The sequence below is a fragment of the Nyctereutes procyonoides genome, unplaced genomic scaffold, assembly GCF_905146905.1.
Source record: "Nyctereutes procyonoides isolate TBG_1078 unplaced genomic scaffold, NYPRO_anot_genome, whole genome shotgun sequence".
NCBI lineage: Eukaryota > Metazoa > Chordata > Mammalia > Carnivora > Canidae > Nyctereutes > Nyctereutes procyonoides.
The window spans coordinates 3,185,257-3,206,923 of NW_026575043.1; the positions used below are offsets into that span (position 1 = coordinate 3,185,257).

At 38.3% G+C, this 21,667-nt stretch overlaps 1 protein-coding gene across 1 annotated transcript in view; it reads left to right on the forward strand.

The window, feature by feature from the left end:
* Positions 1-5,424: 5,424 nt before the first annotated feature.
* Positions 5,425-21,667, forward strand: part of LOC129508061 (cytidine monophosphate-N-acetylneuraminic acid hydroxylase) — a 64,493-nt gene continuing 48,250 nt past the window's right edge. Inside the window, exons 1-2 of the mRNA XM_055322960.1 lie at positions 5,425-5,630; positions 8,656-8,747. Coding sequence (XP_055178935.1) covers positions 5,575-5,630; positions 8,656-8,747 — 148 coding nt within the window. The 5' untranslated portion in view covers positions 5,425-5,574. The remainder of the gene's footprint in view (positions 5,631-8,655; positions 8,748-21,667) is intronic.

Consider the following 21,667-nt stretch of genomic DNA (forward strand, 5'->3'; position numbering starts at 1 on the left):
TTTTGTTTTATTTTGTTTTGTTTTGTTTTTTCAATTCCTAGTTCTACTACATTCTTGCCATGTCTGAATCTGATTCTGACATTTACTCTCTCTCTTTAACCTCTGTTTTTTTGCCTTTTAGTAGGCCTTGTACTGTTTTGTTGAAAGCTGGATTGATGTAATGGGTAAGAAAAACCTAGTATTGTTCCTAGGGAGGTTTCTACTGGTGGATTTCTACTCCAGTAATTTGCCATTTTCTTTGCCTATTATCTCTCCAATTGTGGGTGTGGTCATTTGCCTCATGACCTCAATTCTCTGATGACTATAAGAAGAGTTGTTGATTTTCATTTTATTCAGCTTTTTTCTTCTTACTAGGAGAAGAGCAACTGTTTCCAAGCTGCTTAGATGCTGGGCTGGAAACTGGAAATCTGAAGCTATTCGCTAATTTCTTTTTATCACTGCATGTTATTCCATTGTCTGCACGCACCACAGTTTATTCTGTTCACTTATTGAAGGACATCATGGTTCCTTCCACATTTACGCAATTATTAATAAAGCTGCTGTAAACATTTCTTTAAAATTTTTTTGTTTATTTATTTATTTAGAGAGAATGAATACATGTATAAATGTGGGGAGAGACAGAAGGAGAGAAAATTCCAAGTACTCTCCAAACTGAAAGCAGAGCCGGTGCAGGGCTTTATCTCACAACCCTGAGATCATGACATGACCTGAAATCAAGAGTTGGACACCAAACCAGCTGAGCTACCCAGATGTCCTGCTATAAACATATCTATGCAGGTTTTTGCATGGGCATGTTTCCTTTTTAAAAAGATGTTATTTATTTATTCATGAGAGACACAGAGAGAGAGGTAGAGACATAGGCTTAGGGAGAAGCAGGCTTCCTGTGGGGAGCCTGATGTGGGACTTGATCCCAGGACCCCGGGATCATGTTCTGAACAAAAGGCAGGCGTTCAACCACTGAGTGACCCAGGTGCCCCTGGACATGTTTTCAAATCAGTTTGGTAAATACATTAGAGAGTGATTGCTGGATCATATGGTATGACTGTGTTTAGCTTTGTGAGAAACCTTAAAACTGAGTTCCAAAATGGCTGTATAATTTTTTCTTGTCACCAGAAGTGAATTAGAGTTCTTGTTGCTGTACGTTCTCACCATCATTTAATATTGTCAGGCTTTTGGTTCTTAGCCATTCTAATAGGTCTGTAATAGTATCTCATCTTTGTTTAAATTTTCAGTTCCAAACTAAAGATGATGTTGAATGTCTTTTAATATGATTATTTGCCATCTGTGTATCTCATTGGCTAATACTCACTTTTAACTTTTCCTTAATAACAACAACAACAACAACAACAAAAAACCTCTCCAAAAAGTACATGTCCTCAGATATAAGTAAATAACTTCTGGGGTTAGGTTTGGATGCCTCTCTTTGAATTTTTTGTGTATCTATTCTTAGGTTTTTGGTTTGTGGTTACTATGAGGTTCCTATACAGCAACTTATGTATGTAGCAGTGTATTTTTAGTTTGTAGTCATTTAAAGTTTTTTTACGCTAAAGATTTTATCTATTTATTCATGAGAGACACACAGAGAGAGGCAGAGACATAGGCAGAAAGAGAAGCAGACTCCCTCCTGGGAGCCTGATGTGGGACTCAATCCCAGGACCCAGGATCACGACCAGAGCCAAAGGCAAATGCTCAACCACTGAGCCACCCAGGTACCCCTGTATTCACTTAAGTTTCAACTCATTCTGAAAGCACTACATTTTTACTAACTCTCTCTACATTTTATATTTTGACATCATATTTTATATTTTTATATTTTGTGTATCCTTTAATTATTGTAGATATAATTTATTTTACTACTTTTATCTTTAAAGCTTTATATTATTAGCTTTATTAGTGGTTGATCCACTACTTTTACCATATGTTTGTCTTTACTAGTGAGATTTTTTTTTCTTTCATACATTTGATTATTTCTAATTATGGCCTTTTCTTTTCCACTTTAAAGGAGCTTCTTTAATATTTCCTGTAAATCTAGCTTCATGGTGATGAGCTCCTTTAGTTTTTGCTTGTCTGGGAAACTCTATCTCCCCTTCAAGTCTCAATGATAACACTGCTGGTTAAAGTATTCTTGGTTATAAGCTTTTTTTTCTTCAGTACTTTAAATATATATGCTACTCTCCTCTGGCCTGAAAAGTTTCTACAGTTCCTGATACATAACTAATCTTCTTTTTTCTTGTTGCCTTTATGATTCTTTATCTTTAACCTTTGACATTATATATCCTGATGTGGATCTCTTCGCTTATCTTGTTTCAGACTCGGTGCTTCTTGGGCCTGGATGTCTGTTCCTTCCCTGGGTTAGGGAAGTTTCCAACTATTATTTTTCAAATAGGTTTTCTGTAACTTTTTCTCCCTTTTCTTCTTCTGGGATCCCTATAATGTGAATGCTAGTGCACTTGATGTTGTCCCAAAGGTCCTTTAAACTGCCCTCATTTTTTAAAGTTCCTTTTTTTTTTTGTATACTCTGTCTTCCAGATAACTGATCTATTTTTCCAGATAACTAATCTACTACTATCATCTAATCTGCTTTTTATTCCCTCTAGTGTTTTCTTCATTTTTATTCCAACTCTGATTGGTACTTTCTTATATTGTCTATTTTTTTTATTTTGAAGTTCTCACTGTGTTCAACTATTCTCCCAAATTTGGTAAGCATCTTTTTGACCATTACTTTGAATTCTTTGTTAGATAGATTGCTTGTCTCCATTTTTTTTTTATTTTTATTTATTTTTATTTTTTTTTTGCTTGTCTCCATTTTTAGTTCTTTCTCTGAGGTTTTGTCTTGTTCGTTTCTTTGGAGCATAATTTCTGTCTCCTTATTTTGCCCAACTCTTTGTGTTTATTTCTATGTACTAGTTCAGTTATGCCTCCCAGTCTTGAAAGAATGGCTTTATGTAGGAGATGTCCTGTGGGGACCAGTAGCACAATCTCCTTTGACACCACAGTCAGGTGCTTCAGTGGTGTCTCTGAGTGGGCTGCTTGCGCCTCTCTCATTATAGAGTTGTGACTTCTCTGGGTGTGCCTGTGGCTGGATGCAAGCCTGGCCAGGACCTCTGCAAGTGTGCCAGTGGGCAGAGCTGTTTTCCAGCCCAGCTGGATGACAGGCCCAGGGAGGATTGCTGTGTGTGTGCTGGTGGGTGGGATCAATGTCCTATTGGTATGAGCCTTGCCAAGGTGCAGGGTTGTGTGGTGCCCCCAGCAGGGTGCACCTCCTTGTGTTGAGTCCAGAGGGAGGATTTCTAACTGGTACCCATGGGGCAGAATAAGAGCAAAAGCTGATGCTGCCAATGTGTTCAGTCCCCAGGGAGAGGCCCAGCTACCGCCTGCCTCTCTGGCGTGTACTCCAAGTTTACTAAGTGGGTCTCCTTCACCAGTGGTCTGTGCACTTCTAAATCTGGTATTTTTATGCTGGTTTCCAGGTCAAGTGAGTGTATGTGAGCCCTTTAAGAGTAAGTGCTGCTTTCCCTTCAGTATTGTAGTTGTCCTGGTCATATTGCCTATTGATTTTTTTTAAAGATTTTATTTATTTATTCATGACACACACACACACACACACACACACACACACAGACATAGGCAGAGGGAGAAGCAGGCTCCCTGCGGGGAGCTTGATGAGGGACTCCATCCCAGAACCCTGGGATCACCACCTGAACCAAAGGCAGAGGCTCAACCACTGAGCCACCCAGGTGTCCCACATTTTTTCCTTTTGCCTTAGATTCCAATGTGATTTCTCAAAGAACTAGTAAACAAAGATGTAGTTCGTTCAACCTGCTTTACGTGGTGCATGGAAAGCCTTAGAATCTAACACAAAACTGGCCAAGCGGTTCATTCAATCAAGTAAAACAAAATATTTAAAGAGGCTTTCCTTTTACACTTTTAGACTAATTATCCTAGGAATTGTGTCAGAGTTTACTGTGGCTTGATGTTAGGTATTTGTACTCATAAGAACAAAGTTAAAAAAAATTCATAAGGCCTAGAGTAGATTCCTTCCTATCAAATCACTTAACAAATATTTTTGGAAATATTGAGATCTGTTGTGAATATAATTACCAAGAATTTGGGACAAAAGTGACAATGAGAATCTTCTTTAAAAAAGTGAATCATATTTAATTATATAGCTATACTTTATCAGTTTAAACTTGGAAATAGCTTTCCTATTATTCTCTATCTTGGTGTGTTTTTAAAAATTACTTTTATTTCCCATTTAAGAAATTTGCAGAATGTCTAAAATGAAAGTGAAAATGCCACAAATGTACTTGAGCTAAATCAGTTTTAAGTTAATACGTGAAGGGAATCTTGACCACTTTTGGTTTGGGATGGAGTGTAAGATTAAGCAGCATGCACCCAGATTTCATACCATGCAAAAATATATGTAACATATGCAAAAAGATATTTTAGAACTTCTCTTGGCAAAAATTATATTCTCTTATGCTTCAGAGTAGCATCATAAATAGAGTTTGTTTAGAAATTGGGGTCTGAAACAAATTTGAAAGAGTCAAATGCTTCTTTTGCTGCTGGCATGTTCTTTTATGTGTAAATTATTCAGATTAAGTACAGTGGGAGGGTTAATTCATTAAACAGCTAGTTAGTAAAGACATACCCTGGGATAGGCAGTCTGCTAAGTGATGGGGAGAGAAACATGGAGAAGATAGAGGTTATTTTAAAAAGCATCTACATGTAAGTAAACAGGGCATCCTGCTGGGCATGAGGTTTTAATGTTTTATAGAATAGGAATGCACATTAAGAGGTGCTAAACTTGTCCTGGGGATAGCTTCAGAGGCAAGCCTCTGAACCAAGGTGAGGGCAGGGCAGAGGGGAAGGGACTGAGTTATATTTGAACCTAAAGTGTGACCCTCAGCGGCAAAAGGGGAGGAACTCTGTCATTGGCAGAAGCATCAGGTCCAAATGCTAGAGTACAGAGGTGGGGGAGAGCAGGGGGTTTTTAGAGGTGAATAGAGTTGTTTTTGAAGGAGGTGTGGCAGAGGGAGGAAGTGGTTCAACGGAATTGATAGTGAGCTGGGGTACACACTCTCCCTTGTACACTTTGTGAGAGCAAATGAGCAACAGAAGCTGAGAGAGCCACTATCATCCTTTCCACATCCCCCGGGGAGAGGCAGCAGCAGACTATGGGCAGGCAAGTAACAGGGGCTTTCTTCATTCTCTGGGAAGGCGGAGACCCACATTCAGCAATTAGGTCCTACACATAAAGGAGGGCAGAAAGTGCACCATCAGATAGCCACCACGCCTGGATACTTGGAGGGAGAGGCTTAAAAGTATTGTAGTAAAGAAGAGGTTTTGAGCTGTCAGTTCCAAGTGATTATCTCTCAACACTTAACATTACTGATTTTCCACTCCAATGGTCTGCCTCTTTGTAGCATTGAACAAACAACAGAGATCCTCTTGCATCTGTCACCCATTGAAGTTGCCAATCTGAAGGAAGGAATCAATTTTTTTCGAAATAAGAACACTGGCAAAGATTACATCCTCTACAAGAATAAGAATCACCTGCGGGCATGCAAGAATATGTGCAAGCATCAAGGAGGCCTGTTCATAAAAGACATCGAGGATTTAGATGGAAGGTACTGACGGCTTCTTTTGCCTTCTCACTGGAGACCCTTCTTACAGCTAGATTTGGGCAGGAAATGTGCTCACGAGAAATTTTAAGCAAATCATTCAACAAATCACTTCCCCTTAGTAAATTGGTAATGTTTACTTGTGCTCACTTAGGACATCTTTCTGATCACAAAATGTTATGATCTTTTCTTAATTCTCCTCTAATTTTCACCCCAGCCTGGGTCAAGCCTCCAAAACTACCCCAAGGACAAGTGTAGCACCTCTTAGTGTGCATTTCTATTGTGAGAATTCTGAGATTTATCTCTAGCTTGATAGACACTGAAGCTTTAGGGCATGTGTGTCTATGTGTGTGAGTGAGTGTTTGTGCATTGGCCTGCTTTTGTATTCAGACATTCAAGCCTCCCCTAGGTCTCATCCCATTGTCCCTGTAGTGTGTGTATTGGGTTGGGGCACTTTTCCAGACCCTACCGGAGAGCAGGTACAATTTCCCTGGCCAGCCTCATTGTGATTAATAAACAAAAGTAAAAGTCCCTCAACAGTACCTGCCCGGAACAGCAGCTCTTCTGATCACTTCTTGGAAGAACCAGTGCTGAGGCCCCGGCCCCTTGATTAAACCTGCCTTTTAAACTCATACCTCCATGGCATAAGGGCAGTGACAGAGCAGGGTGGTTTTGTGCATGCTAAGTTGACCTGTGTGGTTTCAAACATGCCCATCTTGGGCTTTTTCCTTGCACTGTGTTGTGTGTTGTCAGTCTTGTCAGGTCACTTGTGGACAGTTTAGGGCTAGCATACCCAGATGGAGCTGGGCAGCAGTTCCAAAGCGCCTGCTATGACTGTACAGAAAGCCACACTAGAGGTGAGGATGCTCTCACGGCTGCGCACCATTCTGCTTCAAAGAATATTCAGTCTCAGGGCCCAACCTCCATATTGTTAGATTTTTTAAAGTCTTAATCACTGTTGCGTCTGTAGCTTGCTTGGCTCCTCAGATAACGTTGCTAGGTTGGGAAAATTAAAATACAAGGATTCCCTCTAAATTTGCATTTCAGATGAACAGTGAGCCTATTTTTAGTATAAATGTGTTCCAAGTATTACATGGAATAGACTTTTAGCTGACAGCTCTGCTCTAGAAGAACCGCTTCTTAATAATTTGCTGACAGCTCTATCTTGATTCCCTCCCCTTTTCTCAGTGGATCCAGTGAGGGGGACCTCAGACATGTGTGGTTTTGTTGCAGGTGACCTTTTTCTGGCACTCACAGCTGTTGGAGTCTTGTGACTGTTGCAGTTGGGAGACTCTGCTTTTCTTCTCTTCTTCCCCTCCCTCCTCTCCTTCACAAAGTGCCCACTTAGCCAGTCATTTAAGGAATGTTACAGCTTTGTGATGGAGAGCATAATCTTGCCCCCCCCCCCCCCCCCCAGTTAGAAGGCCAGCTGCAGGCCTACCAGTTCAGTGACCTGGACAAATGTCTTATGGTGTTTGGGCCTCCAACCCCTCCTCCCCGAGCCCTCTTAGCTCTCCTACACAGGGAGCCAGATCTCCTCCCCCTCTGTTCCTAGATCCAGCTCCCCAAGCATTTACTTGTTGGAACCGAGTCCCCAGAGAAACTTCTGCAGGGCTCTCCCCCAGCCACCTCTCCAAATTTGGCTGCTCTACTCAGTTCTCTGTGCAGTGATTCACCAGCAAAATCACTCACTACCAGGAGGTGGTCAAGAATGCTGACCTACCTCTTCTCCTCTCTCCACCTCAGGCATTTTTAATCTTCACATACAACCCAGATCAGTAGCCCTTATAAGCTGTGGCTCTTGTTTCTTAAGCTCGACAATTTTTTACACCCTCTCTTGCGTGTGAAGCTGTTGTTTTCTCCCGCTTGGCTGCCGCTTCTGAGCATTCCAGGTCCTGCTAGGTTGCTTCTCGAATGGCCCAGCATGTGGAAGAGCTGCATCTGTAATGTTCTCTCTCAATTTTTGGAGGGTTGTCAGCTACTCACTGATAAGAAAGGTGATGTCATAGAATAATCCACCATAAATCGAAGTGTGGCAGATGCTTTTTGCTTTATTTCTAGAAAAAAAATATTTTAAAATTCTAGATAGGATGAAGCTTGAAAAAAATCAGTCTAGTTCACTTACATGTTAAAACGGATATTTTTAGTTAAAAATATCTGAGTGTTTCCGGTGTGAGACATACTTGGTTGTTGTTTTTTAATTCTTTAACTGTTAAAGAAAAAAAACACACACAACTTCACTAGAAACACTGAGAAAAATAGAACTGTTTCTACCCCATCCCCAACTACCATACCCCTTTCAACGCTCTGGTAAGAAAAGGAGAAAAAAAAGTCACTCTACATCCTGTTTTGTCACAGTCTGATTCTCATTTTGGAATAGATTTAGCAGAGTTAGCAAATGGAAAATGCAGAATGCTCGGTTACATTTGAATGACAGATTAACAGCAAATTTTCAGCATCTCTCAAATACTGCATGAGATGTATTTTTAAAATATTTGCTATTTATCTGAAATTCATATTTAACTGGGCATTATTTTATCTGGTGACCATGCCCTGAAATTTTAGACTATAAGAAAATCCTTTATCTTTGAAAAGTGAAAACTTGAGCTGAACCAAAGCTTAGTACACTGTGGTAGAGGTCAAGTCAGAGACACGCCTTTATTACTGCTTTCCTCCCTTGTGTTGGCTCCAGTTGGAGCTCAATTAGTGAACCAAAGGCCACTTTATTCTCTCGGCTCTGTTGATCTTCGTCTGACACGTGTCATTTTGTGATGTGGAATTTAAATTCGTTCCTTCTTTATTTTATTTACTTTTATTTTATTTTTTTATCTGCCTTTTCAAAATCACCTACTGATGATGATTATATATTTCCTTGGCTATTAAGTATTATCTCCTAATGGTTTTCCTTTTACATAGTTGGTGTTCAAGCACCTAATTTAATTTCACTGCAAAATAATGCACTTAAGCATGGTAAGATTAATTTCATTTTTACCATTTCACAAACCTAAGTACAATTGTTTTCCCCATGCAGGTCTGTTAGATGCACAAAACACAACTGGAAGTTAGATGTGAGCACCATGAAGTATATCAACCCCCCAAGCAGCTTCTGTCAAGATGAACTAGGTAAATACCATCAGTATTAATAAATATGTTCTGCTATTGTTGTTCCTAGGATCCTTTATGTCAGCTTGTTTTTAATTACACTTGAAGCTTTGGATATATTCTGATTTTAAACTGTGTAGAGTTAGACTTTAAAAAATTTTTTTTTTAATTTTTAAAGATTTTATTTTTTTTATACATGAGAGAGACAGAGAGAGGGAGAGACATAAGCAGAAGGAGAAGCAGGTTCCCTGCAGATAGCCCATGGCAGGACTCAATCCTAGGACACAGGATCACACCCTGAGCTGAAAGCAGAAGCTCAACCACTGAGCCACCCAGATGCCCCCCACTTCTTAAAAATAGAATGAACAACTGTAAATTCCAAACAAGATTTCTCCAAAAGCTCCCTTCATTTATTCATTTGTCCAGCACATATTTGTTGGGAACCAAGCATGGGTAAATGTACTGGATCTAAAGATGAGTAAGAGCCAGGGTAAATGAGATGATGTTAGAGGAAGTGGAGCGGAGACAAGCCTGTGACCAGCTAGGATCAAGGAAGCTCTGACAGGTCTTATAGATACTGTGTACTGTAGAATGGTCCTCAGAATATTTTTTCTGTGAAGACACAGAAGGTAGATGATCGTATACATGATCCTCCGAATAATTATGATAAAGGCTCACGTTTTTAGCTGGGAAATTAAGTACTTCAAATTGCACAGCTCTTTTGGGCATTGATAAAAGGCTACAAGTTATGTCTGATTTTCAGTCAGCTGGCTCCACATCTGCTTTTTTGCTTCCTCCTATCGCAGGAAGCCTATATAGAGTAAGAAGGGCTCAGTCATAGTAATAAGTGTGTTTCTGTTCTAACTTATTAAAATTGTGTTTTTTTTTCCCTAGAAAAAGTCACTTATGACAATCCTTAAAAGGAAATGTGTTAGGAACACTGTTTCAGAATGACTGTTACAGGAATAATGAACAGATTTTATCAGACTGGGAGATTACAGAGAGCTTCATGCTCGAGATAGCATTGGAGTTGGTGATCTTAGGCGCTTCACTCCTGCGGGGGGTGTCCCTCTCTGTCCTAGATCACCACTTGTGGCCTTGGCTCTTAGCCCCTGTGTGTGCATGCTCACACACACAGTCTGGTGTTCACAGAAGGCCTTACTAGACCTTCGTCCCCTGGTTAAGTCATATTCCAATTCCTCTAACGCCTAGAACTGGGGACCCCCTTGGAATAGGTGTCCTGGTGGAGTTTCAGTCCTTCCATAGCACAGATATGGTTCCTGTCAAGGTCGCCAGAGCTTTCCATGTGGCTTGATTCAGGGGTCACTTGCCATTATCAGCGTACCCAAACTCACTAGCATACAGCACTGTGACCTACTCTCCCTGTGGTGGGTTCTTTCCCTTGTATCTGGGAAGCAATGCTTTCTGCATTACTTTCCTATTTGCCGCTGTAACAAATTCCCTCAAATATAATGGCTTAAAACCAAGCAAATAGACCAGTTCACAGTTCTGTGGATCAAGGCCAGCATGGGTCTCTGCTGCTAAAGTTATAGTGTCAGCAGGGCTGTGTTCCTTTCTGGAAGCTCTGGAGGAGGATCCATGTCTGCCCGTTCTAGCTTCTAGAGGCTGTCTTTGTCCATGGTCAAAGCCTTGCCTCTCTATGGCCATTGTTCCTGCGGTCACATCTCCCTCTGATTCTTCTGTCTTCTGATTCCAGGTTTTAGAACTCTTGTGACATACATATTGGGCTCACCCACATAATCCAGGATATCCTACCCACTTTAAGGTCAGCTGATTAGCACCCTTAATTTTATCTGCAACTTTAATTCCCATTTGCCATATAACCTAATCAATCTATAGTTCCTGGGCATTAGAATGTGGACATCTTTGGGGGCTATTGTTCCATCCTGGTCCGGATTATCAGCCCCTACCTAGAAGCCTCAGTTCCACAACCTTCCAAGTCTTATCTGCTGTGCTGTCTCTTAAGAATGAGGAGGAGGAGAAGCAATACTATATATAAGAAAAACAAAAAGGAAACAATTGAAACATGAGCAATGACTCTAGCATATCTTAAAAGTGATACTGAGGAAACTAAAACAATAGTTCTGATTATAAAGAAAAATAAAGGTTTATATATATATATATATATATATATATATATATATATATATATATATGGTTTAGAATATCAGGGCTACTCTTCCCCATGTGTCTTAGTGAGACCAACTCCAAATCGTTTTTTAAAGAAGACTCTGACCTGCACAGCTATCTTCCAGCTCCCCTATGAGTAGAGGGGTCACTGACTAGGGTGCATGTTTTTTCCATTCACTCCCAAGAAGGTAGAATGCTGTTCTGGGGGAGTTGCTAATTTCTTTAACCATAAACTTATCCTCCCATGCCCCTGAAGGGGATGTCTGGACTACCATCTTCTTTTGTCAGTAAGCCCCACCCCATGTTGGTTGACCTAGTCTAGAAAGCCTATAGATCACATTGTTATCAGGAACTGGTTACATGTGCTGTACAAATACTGTAAAGTTAATTTGGCAGAAAACTGATAAGAATCAATGGTTTGCACTATTACAGTTTGTACACTATCATCCTCATGAATGTGTAACCTAGATATCTATAGGTCCTTAGGATCTTTTATAAAACCTTTGTCTTTTGGACAAGACCGACAGAGAGACAGGGTAGCAAAATGGTTAAGAGTGGACACACAGGGCCTGACAGCCTGGGCTCAGATCCTGATGCTCAAACACACAATTCAGTGACTTTGGATGTGATTTCAATTTCTTTATTGGGTTGTTGTAAGAATTCTCCAAGTGAACATTTGTTAAATTCTTGGCACTTGGTACACAGAGTATGATTATTTGTACATAGAGGTCTCAGATAATCTGCATATGTCCCCTGAGCCTGGGACCACAGAAGCAGGAAGGAGGGATTTTCCACCCAGTAGGAAGTTGGGTCAATCGGAAAACAGAGTGATGAGCTGGGAATTGGTGCTGAGGGCCGAAGTTCGCTGCCCTGACCTGTGAAAGGCAAGGCAGCAGGTGGCAGCAAGGTCAGCGGAGGACTGGGAGCAACAGGCCCCAGTGAAGTTTGGCCTTTGATCAAGTGAGGAGACTGCATGAGAATGGAAATTGTGTTTGACAGAGCCCACTACTCCGCCCAGTGCTACCTGTACTGTGGTGATTTCATACCATGTCCCAAGAAAAGGAAGCAACATGCAGTCCCACCTTGGGATATAAGCTGAGATGGTTTTGTAATTATCATTATTATAAAAAAAATAGATGGTCATAATTACAAAGGTAGAGACGTAAAGGGAAGAAAGGCCTCATCGGCACTCCCATCACCCAGGATAGCCTCTGCTTTGCTATCTTTCCTTCTATTCTTCACCATGGTTACCTCTCCCCCGACCCCTCCCTCTTCTCCCCCTCTTCCTCCTTCTTTTTATTGACATACAATTCATGGACCATAAAATCCAGCATTTTACTGTGTGCAGTCCAGGGGTGTTTAGTATTTTCACGTGTTGTGCCATTACTACCATCTAATTTCAGAACATTCTCATTACCCCACAAAGAAACTTTATAACTATTAGTCATCACTCATCATTCCCCTTTTCCGTCAGCCCCTGGCAACCGCTAATCTACTTTCTGTCTCTGGATTTTCCTATTCTGGATATTTTATATATTTGGAATAATACAATACATGGCCCTTGGGTCTGGCTTCTTTCATTCAGCATTGTGTTCTCAGGGCTTGTGCGTTATGATTATGGCCCTTGTATGGAGAGACCACATTTCATGTGCACATGCATCAGTTGATGGATTTGAGTTGTTTTCATTTTTTGGTATGATGCTGATACTGCTATGAACATTTGTGTACAAATCTTTGTGTGGACATGTTTTCACTTGTTTATATACTTAGGAATACAACTTCTGGGTCATATGGTAACTCTGTGTTTAACTTTTTGAGAAGATGCCAAACTGGTTTCCAAAACACTGTACCATTTTTATTACTGCCACTGAGGTATGAGGGCTTCAATTTCTCCACATCTTCACCCACACTTGTCATTGTCCATATTTGTTATTATAGCCATCCTACTGGGTATGAAAAGGTATTTCACTGTGACTTCGGTTTGCCTTTCCCTTATAACTAATGATGTGGAGCATCTCCTTATGTGTTCATTGGCCATTTTATATTTATATTTATTTATCTTCTTTGGAGCAATCTATCCAGATCTTTTGTCCATTTTAAAATTAAGTCCTTTGATTATTAAGATACAAGAATGCTTTGTACATTAGAGATACAAGTCTACAAGTTATTAGATATGTGATTTGCAATTATTTTTTTGCCATTCTGTGGGTTGTCTTTTCACATTTGAACTGCAGTCCTTTAAAACACAATATTTTTAATTCTGATGAAGTCCAGTTTATTTATTTTTTCTTTGTAAATTGTATCCTTTGTGTCTAAGAAAGGGTAGGCCTAGAATATCTAAATCTAATATACTAATATACTTTATTAGGCTGACATACAAATAGACTAATAGTCTAAGAAACCATTGCCTAATCCAAGGTCATAAAATTTACTTCTGTGTTTTATTCTAATTTTATAGTTCTTAGCTCACATTTTGTTCTTTGATCCATTTTGAGTTAATTTTTGTACATTGTATGAGGTGTAGGTCCAACTTCATTCTCCTGCATATGGATATCTGGCTGTTGCAATACTGTTTGTCAAAGGACTAAGCCTTTCCCTGTCGAATTATTTTGGAATCCTTGGAGAAAATTAGTTGATAAATGTAAAGGTTAATTTCTAGACTCTCTATTCCACTGATCTATATGTCTATCCTTATGCCAGTTGCATATTGTTTTGATTACTATAGCTCTGTAGTAAGTTTTTCAAATCAGGAAATGTGAATCATACAATTTTGTTTTATTTGTCAAGATTGTCATGGCTTTTCTGAGTGCCTTGCATTTCCATATGATTTTTAGGATTAGCTTGCCAATTTCGAGGACGAAAAAAAAGGGGCTGGAAATTTGGTAGGAATTGCATTGAATCTATAGATAAGTTGGGGCTTATTGCCATCTTAACAATACAAGTCTTTTGGTCATGACTATGGGATGCCTTTCTGTTTTTTAAGTTGTCTCTAATTTCTATTGACTGTGTTTTATAGTTTCTAGGATATCAGTTTTGTACTACTTTTGTTAAATTTATTCTGAGGTATTTTATTATTTTTGATGCCATTGCAAATGGAATTGTTTTTTTTAATTCATTTTTTAAATTTATTTTTTAATATAAATTTATTTTTATTGGTGTTCAATTTGCCAACATATAGAATAACACCCAGTGCTTATCCCATCAAGTGCCCCCCTCAGTGCCTGTCACCCAGTCACCCCCACCCCCCGCTTACCTCCCCTTCCACCCCGCCCTAGTTCGTTTCCCAGAGTTACGAGCCTCTCATGTTCTGTCTCCCTTTCTGATATTTCCCACTTATTTTTTCTGGAATTGTTTTCTTAACTTCATTTTCAGATTGTTCATTGCTAGCATATAATGATATCTTTATCTTTTTATATGACCTTGTATCCTACAACCTTGCTGAACCCATTTATTAGATCTAATAGTTTATTAGTTGGTTCCTTGAATTATTCTGTATGCAAGATCATGTTGTCTTGAATAGAGGTAGTTTTATTTCTTCCTTTCCAATCTGGATACCTTTTATTTCATTTTCTTGGCCAGTTGCCTTGGCTAGAACCTCCAGGTAGAAGTGACAAGAAGGGACATTTATCTTATTTCTGATTTTAGGGGGAAGCATCTAGTCTTTCACTATGAAGTATGATGTTTACCAGGAGGTTTTATTGGATCCCTTTAGCAGGTTGAGGAAGTTTTCTTCTAAATTTTATGAGAAGTTTTTTTTTTTAATCACAAAAGGTTGTTGGATTTTGTTGTATGACTTTTCTACATCAAGAAGATGATGTAGTTTTCCCTCCTTTGTTCTATTAATGTGATGTATTATATTGATTGATTTTCAAATATTGAGCCAGTCTTATATCTTTTGAAAATTGAACCTCATCTAAACCCCAATTGGTCATGGTAATAATTATGTTTTATATTGCTAAATAGTAGTTGCTAATATATTTTTAAGGAGTTTTATGTCTATATTCTTGAGGACTATTGGTCTATATTTGTGTATATGTGATATCTTTTTTAAAAAGATATTTATTTATCCATGACAGACACATAGAGAGAAGCAGAGACATAGGCAGAGGAGAAGCAGGCTCCCTGCGGGGAGCCTGATACAGGACTCAGTCCCAGGACCCCAGAATCATGACCTGAGCCAAAGGCAGGTGCTTAATCACTGAGCCACCAGGTGCTTCATATATGTGATATCTTTGTCTGGTTTCGGTATCAGGGTAATATTACCCTCATACCATGAGGTGGGAAGTGTTCCTTTCTATTTATTGGGAGAGTTTGTGAATTATTGGTGTTGATTCTCCATTAAACATTTGGTCAAATTCACCAGTGAAACCATCGGGGCCTTACCTAGTCTTTGTGGGAAGTTTTTTGATTATTGGTCCAATCTTGTTAATTTGTTATGGACCCACTTGGATATTCTATTTCTTCTTGAGCTGGTTTTGCTAATTTGTTACTTTCTAGAAATCTCTCCATTTCATCTGGGTTATATAATTTGTTGATATACAATGTTCATAGTATTCTATCTATCTATCTATCTATCTATCTATCTATCTAAATATATGTATTTCTGTAAATCAGTCTCCTTTTTCATTCCTGGTTTTAGTAATTTCAGTCTCCTCTTTTTTTTTTCTTGGTCAGTCAAACTAAAAGTTTGTAAATTTTGTTAATTATTTCAAAGAACTAACTTTTGTTTTCATTGATTTTTCTCTTGTTTTCCTGTTATCAATTTATTTTGGCTCTAATTTTTTTTATTACTGCCTCCCCTATGCTTGCTTTGGGTTTAGTTTGCTCTTCTTTTCCTAGTTTCTTGAGGTAGAAGGTTTGGTTCTTTATTTAAGATCTTTGTTTTTTAATATAGGTGTGTACAGGTAAAAATTTCATTTTATACAGTTTTGGCCACATTTTGGCATGTTATGTTTTTGTTTCTATTTATCTTAAAGTATTTCCTAATTTTTCGTGTGATTTTTTTCTTTAAACCATTTGTATTTATAAGTTTGTTACTTGATTTCTACATATTTGTGAATTTCTCATCTTTCTTCCTTTACTGATGTCTACTTTCATTTCATCGTGGTCAGAGAACATACTCTATATGACTTTAATCTTTTCAAATTTATTGAACTTGCCTTATTGCCTAACATATGGCCTGTGCTGGAGAATATTCCACATGTAGCTGAGACAAGTGTATATTCTGTTACAGTTGAGTGGGGTGTTCTGTATATGTTTGTTGTGTCTAGTTGGTGTATAATGTTGTTCAAATCTTCTATTTCTTTGCTGATCTTCTATCTAGTTGTTCCATCTTCCAGTCATCTTTTTAGGCATACTTTTATAATAATTATAATTATTTGATATATATGCATATATATGTATTAGATTTATTTATTTATTTATTTATTTATTTATTTATTTATTTATTTAAGAGAGAGAGTGCACAGGGGCAAGGGTAGAGGGAGAGGGAGAGAGTCTTAAGCAGACTGTTCGCTGAACACTGACTGCGATGCAGGGCTCGATCCCATGACCCTGAGATCACAACCCAAGCCAAAACCAAGAGTTGGACACTTGACCAATTGCACCATCCAGGTGCCCCTCTATATATTATTTTTGTGTATTTTTCTTTTATTAGTATTATGACATTAGTCATATTATGTCAGATTCTATACATACAAAATTTGGAAGTATGTTTACGTTAAATACTAACTTAAATAACTTCCTTAGCCATTTCCCTGTTGTTGGAATTTAGGCTGTTTGTAGTGTTACTTTTTGTCATCTAAAATAAAACTGTGGGCACAAAAATAGACACAGAGATCAATAGAACAGAATAAAAAAAAAAACAGAAATAAACCCACAACTCTATGGTCAGTTAATCTTCAACAAAGCAGAAAAGAATATCCAATGAGAGAAAGATGGCCTCTCCAACAAATGATGTTGGGAAAACTAGGCAGCAACATACAGAAGAAATAAAGTGGACTACTAAATTACACAATGCACAATTTCAAAATGAATCAAAGACCTAAATGTGAGACAAGAAACCATCAAAATCCTAGAGGAGGATGCAGGCAGCAACCTCTTTGACATCAGCCTTACTTAGCAACTTCTTTCTAGACATGTCTCCTGAGGTAAGGGAAACAAAAGAAAATATAAACTATTGGGACTACATCAAAATAAACTTCTGCACAGCAAAGGAAAGAGTTAACAAAACTAAAAGTCAACCTACAGAATGGGAGAAGATATTTTCAAATGACATATTTGATTAAGGATTAGTATCCAAAATATATAAAGAACTTACACAACTCAACACACACAAAAAACAAATAATCCAAATAAAATGGGCAGAAGACATCCAGATGGCCAACAGACACATAAAAAGATGTGCAATACCACTAATTATCAGGGAAATGCAAATCAGAACCACAATGGGGTACCACCTCATACCTGTTACAACAGCTGAAATCAAAACAACAAGGAACAGGTGTTGGAGAAGATGTAGCCCTCATGCACTGCTGGTGGGAATGAAAACTGGTGCAGCTACTGTGGAGAAAAATATAGAGGTTCCTCAAAAAATAAAACATAGAATAACCATTCGATCCAGTAATTCCATTACTGGATATTTACCAGAGAATATGAAAATACTAATTTGAAAAGATATATGCACCTCTATGTTTGTTGCAGCATTGCTTACAATAGCCAAATTATGGAAGCAGCCTAGTGTCTATTGATAGATGAATGGATAAAGAAGACATATGTATATATGTGTGTGTGTGTGTGTGTGTGTATGCACAATGGAATATTATTCAGCTGTAAAAAGGATGAAAGCTTACCATATACAATGGTATGGATGGAGCTAGAGAGTATAATGCTGAGGGAAATAAGTCAGTCAGAGAAAGACAAATACCATATGCTCTCACTCATATGTGGAACTTAAAAAAATGAGCAAAGGGAAGTGAGAGAGAGAGAGAGAGAGAAACCAACAAAGAGACTCTTAACTATAGAAATCAAACTGATGGTTTGATCAGAGGGGAGGTGGGTGGGGGGATGGGGGAAATAGGTGATGGAGGTGAAGGAGGGCACTTGTGGTGAAGAGCACCAGCTGTTATCTCTGTATTATATACCTGAAACTAATGTAACACTTTATATTGACTAACTTGAATTAAAATAAAAACTTTAAAATAAAAATTAAATTAACCTATCATGCTTGTGCTTAAGAGCATCTCTGTATTTGGAGTCATTTCCATAAGATAGTTAAATTACTGACTGGCAAAAGGACATAACTAATGAATGCTTTTACCCATATCTAAAAACTCATACCTCAACATAAAAATAGGCTTTACATAACCTAATAGCCTAAATGAGAAAGGTAGCACTATAAAAGTAACAGAAGAAATGTAGGAGAATATCTTTGTGATCTAGGGATTGGTGGCACTTTCTGACTCTTCCAACGACACTTCAAAAGTGCAGCTTAAAGGAACAAAAAAAATAAGGACTATGATTTTATCACCACTAAGGAGTTCTGGTGAATGAAGGATGCTGTGGACAAAGTTAGAAGACACGTGACAATTTGGGAGATTACTTTGCAATGTTTATAACCAACAAGGGAGTATTATCCAGCCTATAGGAAGAAATTGACAAAAAAAAATGAAAAAGAAAAAAAAGAAGGGATATCTGGGTGGCTCAGTGATTGAGTGTCTGCTTTTGGCTCAGGGAGTGATCCAGGGTCAGGGGATGGAGTCCCGTATCGGGTTCCCTACTGGGAGACTGCCTCTCCCTCTGCCTGTGTCTCTGCCTCTCTCTGTGTGTCTCTCATGAATAAATATAAAAATTTGAAAAAAATAGGAAACCCACTACAGAATGAAGAAAGGATATGAACTAGCATTTTATAGAAGAATTCCCAGTAAGGCTCTATGTATATGAAAATATGCTCAAACTCATTATCAGAAATCTGCAAAATAAAGTAATGAGGTGTTACTTTACATCTTTTGACTGATACAGAGTTAAACCCGAGATGATGCCAAAGGTTCAGATATTTAGGGATAATGAGATCCACATTTGGGGGAGTGTGCCTGGTGCAGCCATTCTGGAGAGTAATCAGACTCCGATTAGCCCAAGGAGGTTTCTGAATACACTGTGATCCATCCATCCTATTCCTGTTGATATCCCAAAGTAGTCTCATTGTGTTAGAATCTAGGGGTCAACATCCAGGAGAGGGAATTGCTAAAATGTGGTGGACCATGGAATACTAAACTTCAGTTAGAAGATACAGACTAGATGTACACATGAATGAATCCTAAAAACATAGTATTGAGAGAGAAAAGTGAGAAAGAGACTAGAGACCCAATATCATTCATATAAATGAAGGATGCACACATACAATATAATATAATTTTGCACAAACACCTTTAGTGGCCTGTAGAGGAGAAGGCAGTGAATGTGGGAAAGAGATAAAGGGAATAAATAAATAAGAGAGGAGCTTTGGGCCAAATATAAGTATCATGAACTTAAAAATATGATGAACATGCTTCTCTTCACTTGAGATCCTAAATGAATGAATGAGCCCTTCCCTTCCATCCATTCTTTCAGATGCATTGCACCACCACCCACCTTTTGGAATGGACCAATTTTTGTTCCCACCAACTAGCTTATGAGTATGCCTTTTCTCCTCATACTGAACAGCTCAGGGCTTGCTCAGTCTTTGTGACTTCTCTCATTTGAGGCAAAGACAGCATCATTGTTTTAAATTCCATTTGTCTTCCAGGTGTGCTGCTGAGAGTTTCCAAACGCGTTTGCTAATTTTCTTTGGTGTTAGAACTTTTTCATTTTACACTTACATCTATTCAGAGTTTCCACTGGAGTCATTTTCTACTGCTGTTAAACTCTGCTGTCCTCCCTTTGATATTCTATTTTATTAGAGTTTCTCACCACCTGGGTGCTTCTCTTTGTGTCTTTGATCAACAGGGCTACTTAGCTAACCGATTGCCATGACACTCTTTGCTACTTAGCTAACCGATTGCCATGACACTCTTTGCTACTTAGCTAACTGATTGCCATGACACTCTTTTTCAGCGCATTCTTTCCCTCCAGCTTGTGACTTCTCCCTTTTAAATCTATCAAATTAGGTTTATTAGGATCCTCTTCTTGGCTGTTTTTAGGACAATAATCAATGATTTAATTGTTACAGTTTTCCTAACATGTTTTTGTTTTAATTCTTCTTCATTATTCTTCCTTATAAAAAGATTTTAGTGAATTCCATTCGTTTGTTCTTCTGGATAAATATTAAGTTATAACCCAGATTTTGTCAGTTTGTGAGGTCAAAATAAGGATACCACATTTTCATTGCTTGATAGATGCAGGGAGTTGGCAGGGATTACATTTTCCTTTTCTGCATATATGTAGTTTGTCTTTGTGCAAAGGACATAGAGATCCTTATGGTGCTTGCTTTGGAATAATAGTTAAGAATTACAGACTATTAGTTTCCTCTGTTTCTCTTAGGGGAGAAAAATTCTGAAGAAGGAGAATCCTTCAGAGTGGGTATCAATGCAGGAGTTTTCTGAGAGTCTCTCATATAATACCAGATTATTTTCTTTCTTTCTTTCTTTCTTTCTTTCTTCTTTCTTTCTTTCTTTCTTTCTTTCTTTCTTTCTTTCTTTCTTCTTTCTTTCTTTTTTTTTTTAAAGATTTTATCTATTTATTTGAGAAAGAGAGAGAGCGAGCATGAGTGGAGTGAGGAGGCAGAGGGAGAGGGAAAAGCAGACTCCTCACTGAGCAGGGAGCCCAATGTGGGGCCCAATCCCAGGATCCTGGGATATGACCTGTGCCAAAGGCAGACACTTAGCCATTGGAGCCACCCAGGCACCCCACTATAGTATTTTCTAACTGGTATTTGCTAGTATGTAGTTTGGTTTGTTCAGTGCTGAACTCTCTTTTTACCCCTTCATTCCTTGAAGGTACAATAATTACCATAATAGTCCCAGTTATTTATTAAATGCCTCTCTGTACCAGGCATAGTACTAGACACTTTAGGTAGGATCTATTATCTCATTTAATTCCCACAACTCCCTATAATGTCTGCATTGTAATCCTACTCTACAGGTCAGGATGTTGATAATAAGCAGCACAGGTAGGATTCCAACTCAGATATTTCGAAAGCCAATGTTCTGTTTCATGACACTATCTTCCAGCAACCACATAACCTGGAGATAATAATAAGATATATCTTTATTCTACCACTTGCATTTTCAAGAACATGGTTTAGTAACAATGGTATGATCAAGCATCCTTTGTGCATTTCTAATTTTATTAAGAAAGCCAATTGTGTTTCACTATTAAATAAGTTGATAATTATTAAGAAAATATTAATAGGCTTTTATTCAATTCTTAAGCAATATTTAAAAGCTACAAAAATAATAGAGTGAACACCTATGTGCCCAACATCCAGCTTAAGACCTAAAAGATTACCAAGGGAAGATCTTATATACTTTTCCTTGGTCACATCATATACACCCTCATCCCTCAGAAGTAAGTACCCCTCTGAATTTAGGGTTTCAGTGTAATATTTTAAATTATTGTTTTAGTTAGACTCACAAAAACAAACAGGTGGCATCCCCAAATTAGGATAATTTGATGAGGGTGTATTCACGAAGAGGTTTTTATAAGGTGTGGCTATGGGAGAATCACAGAGAAAGTGGAGTGACTTAATGTTGATAGCAACTGGATTAGCCATCTTTAGGACCACAGGGATAAGGGGATCAGTTTCCAGAATCTGG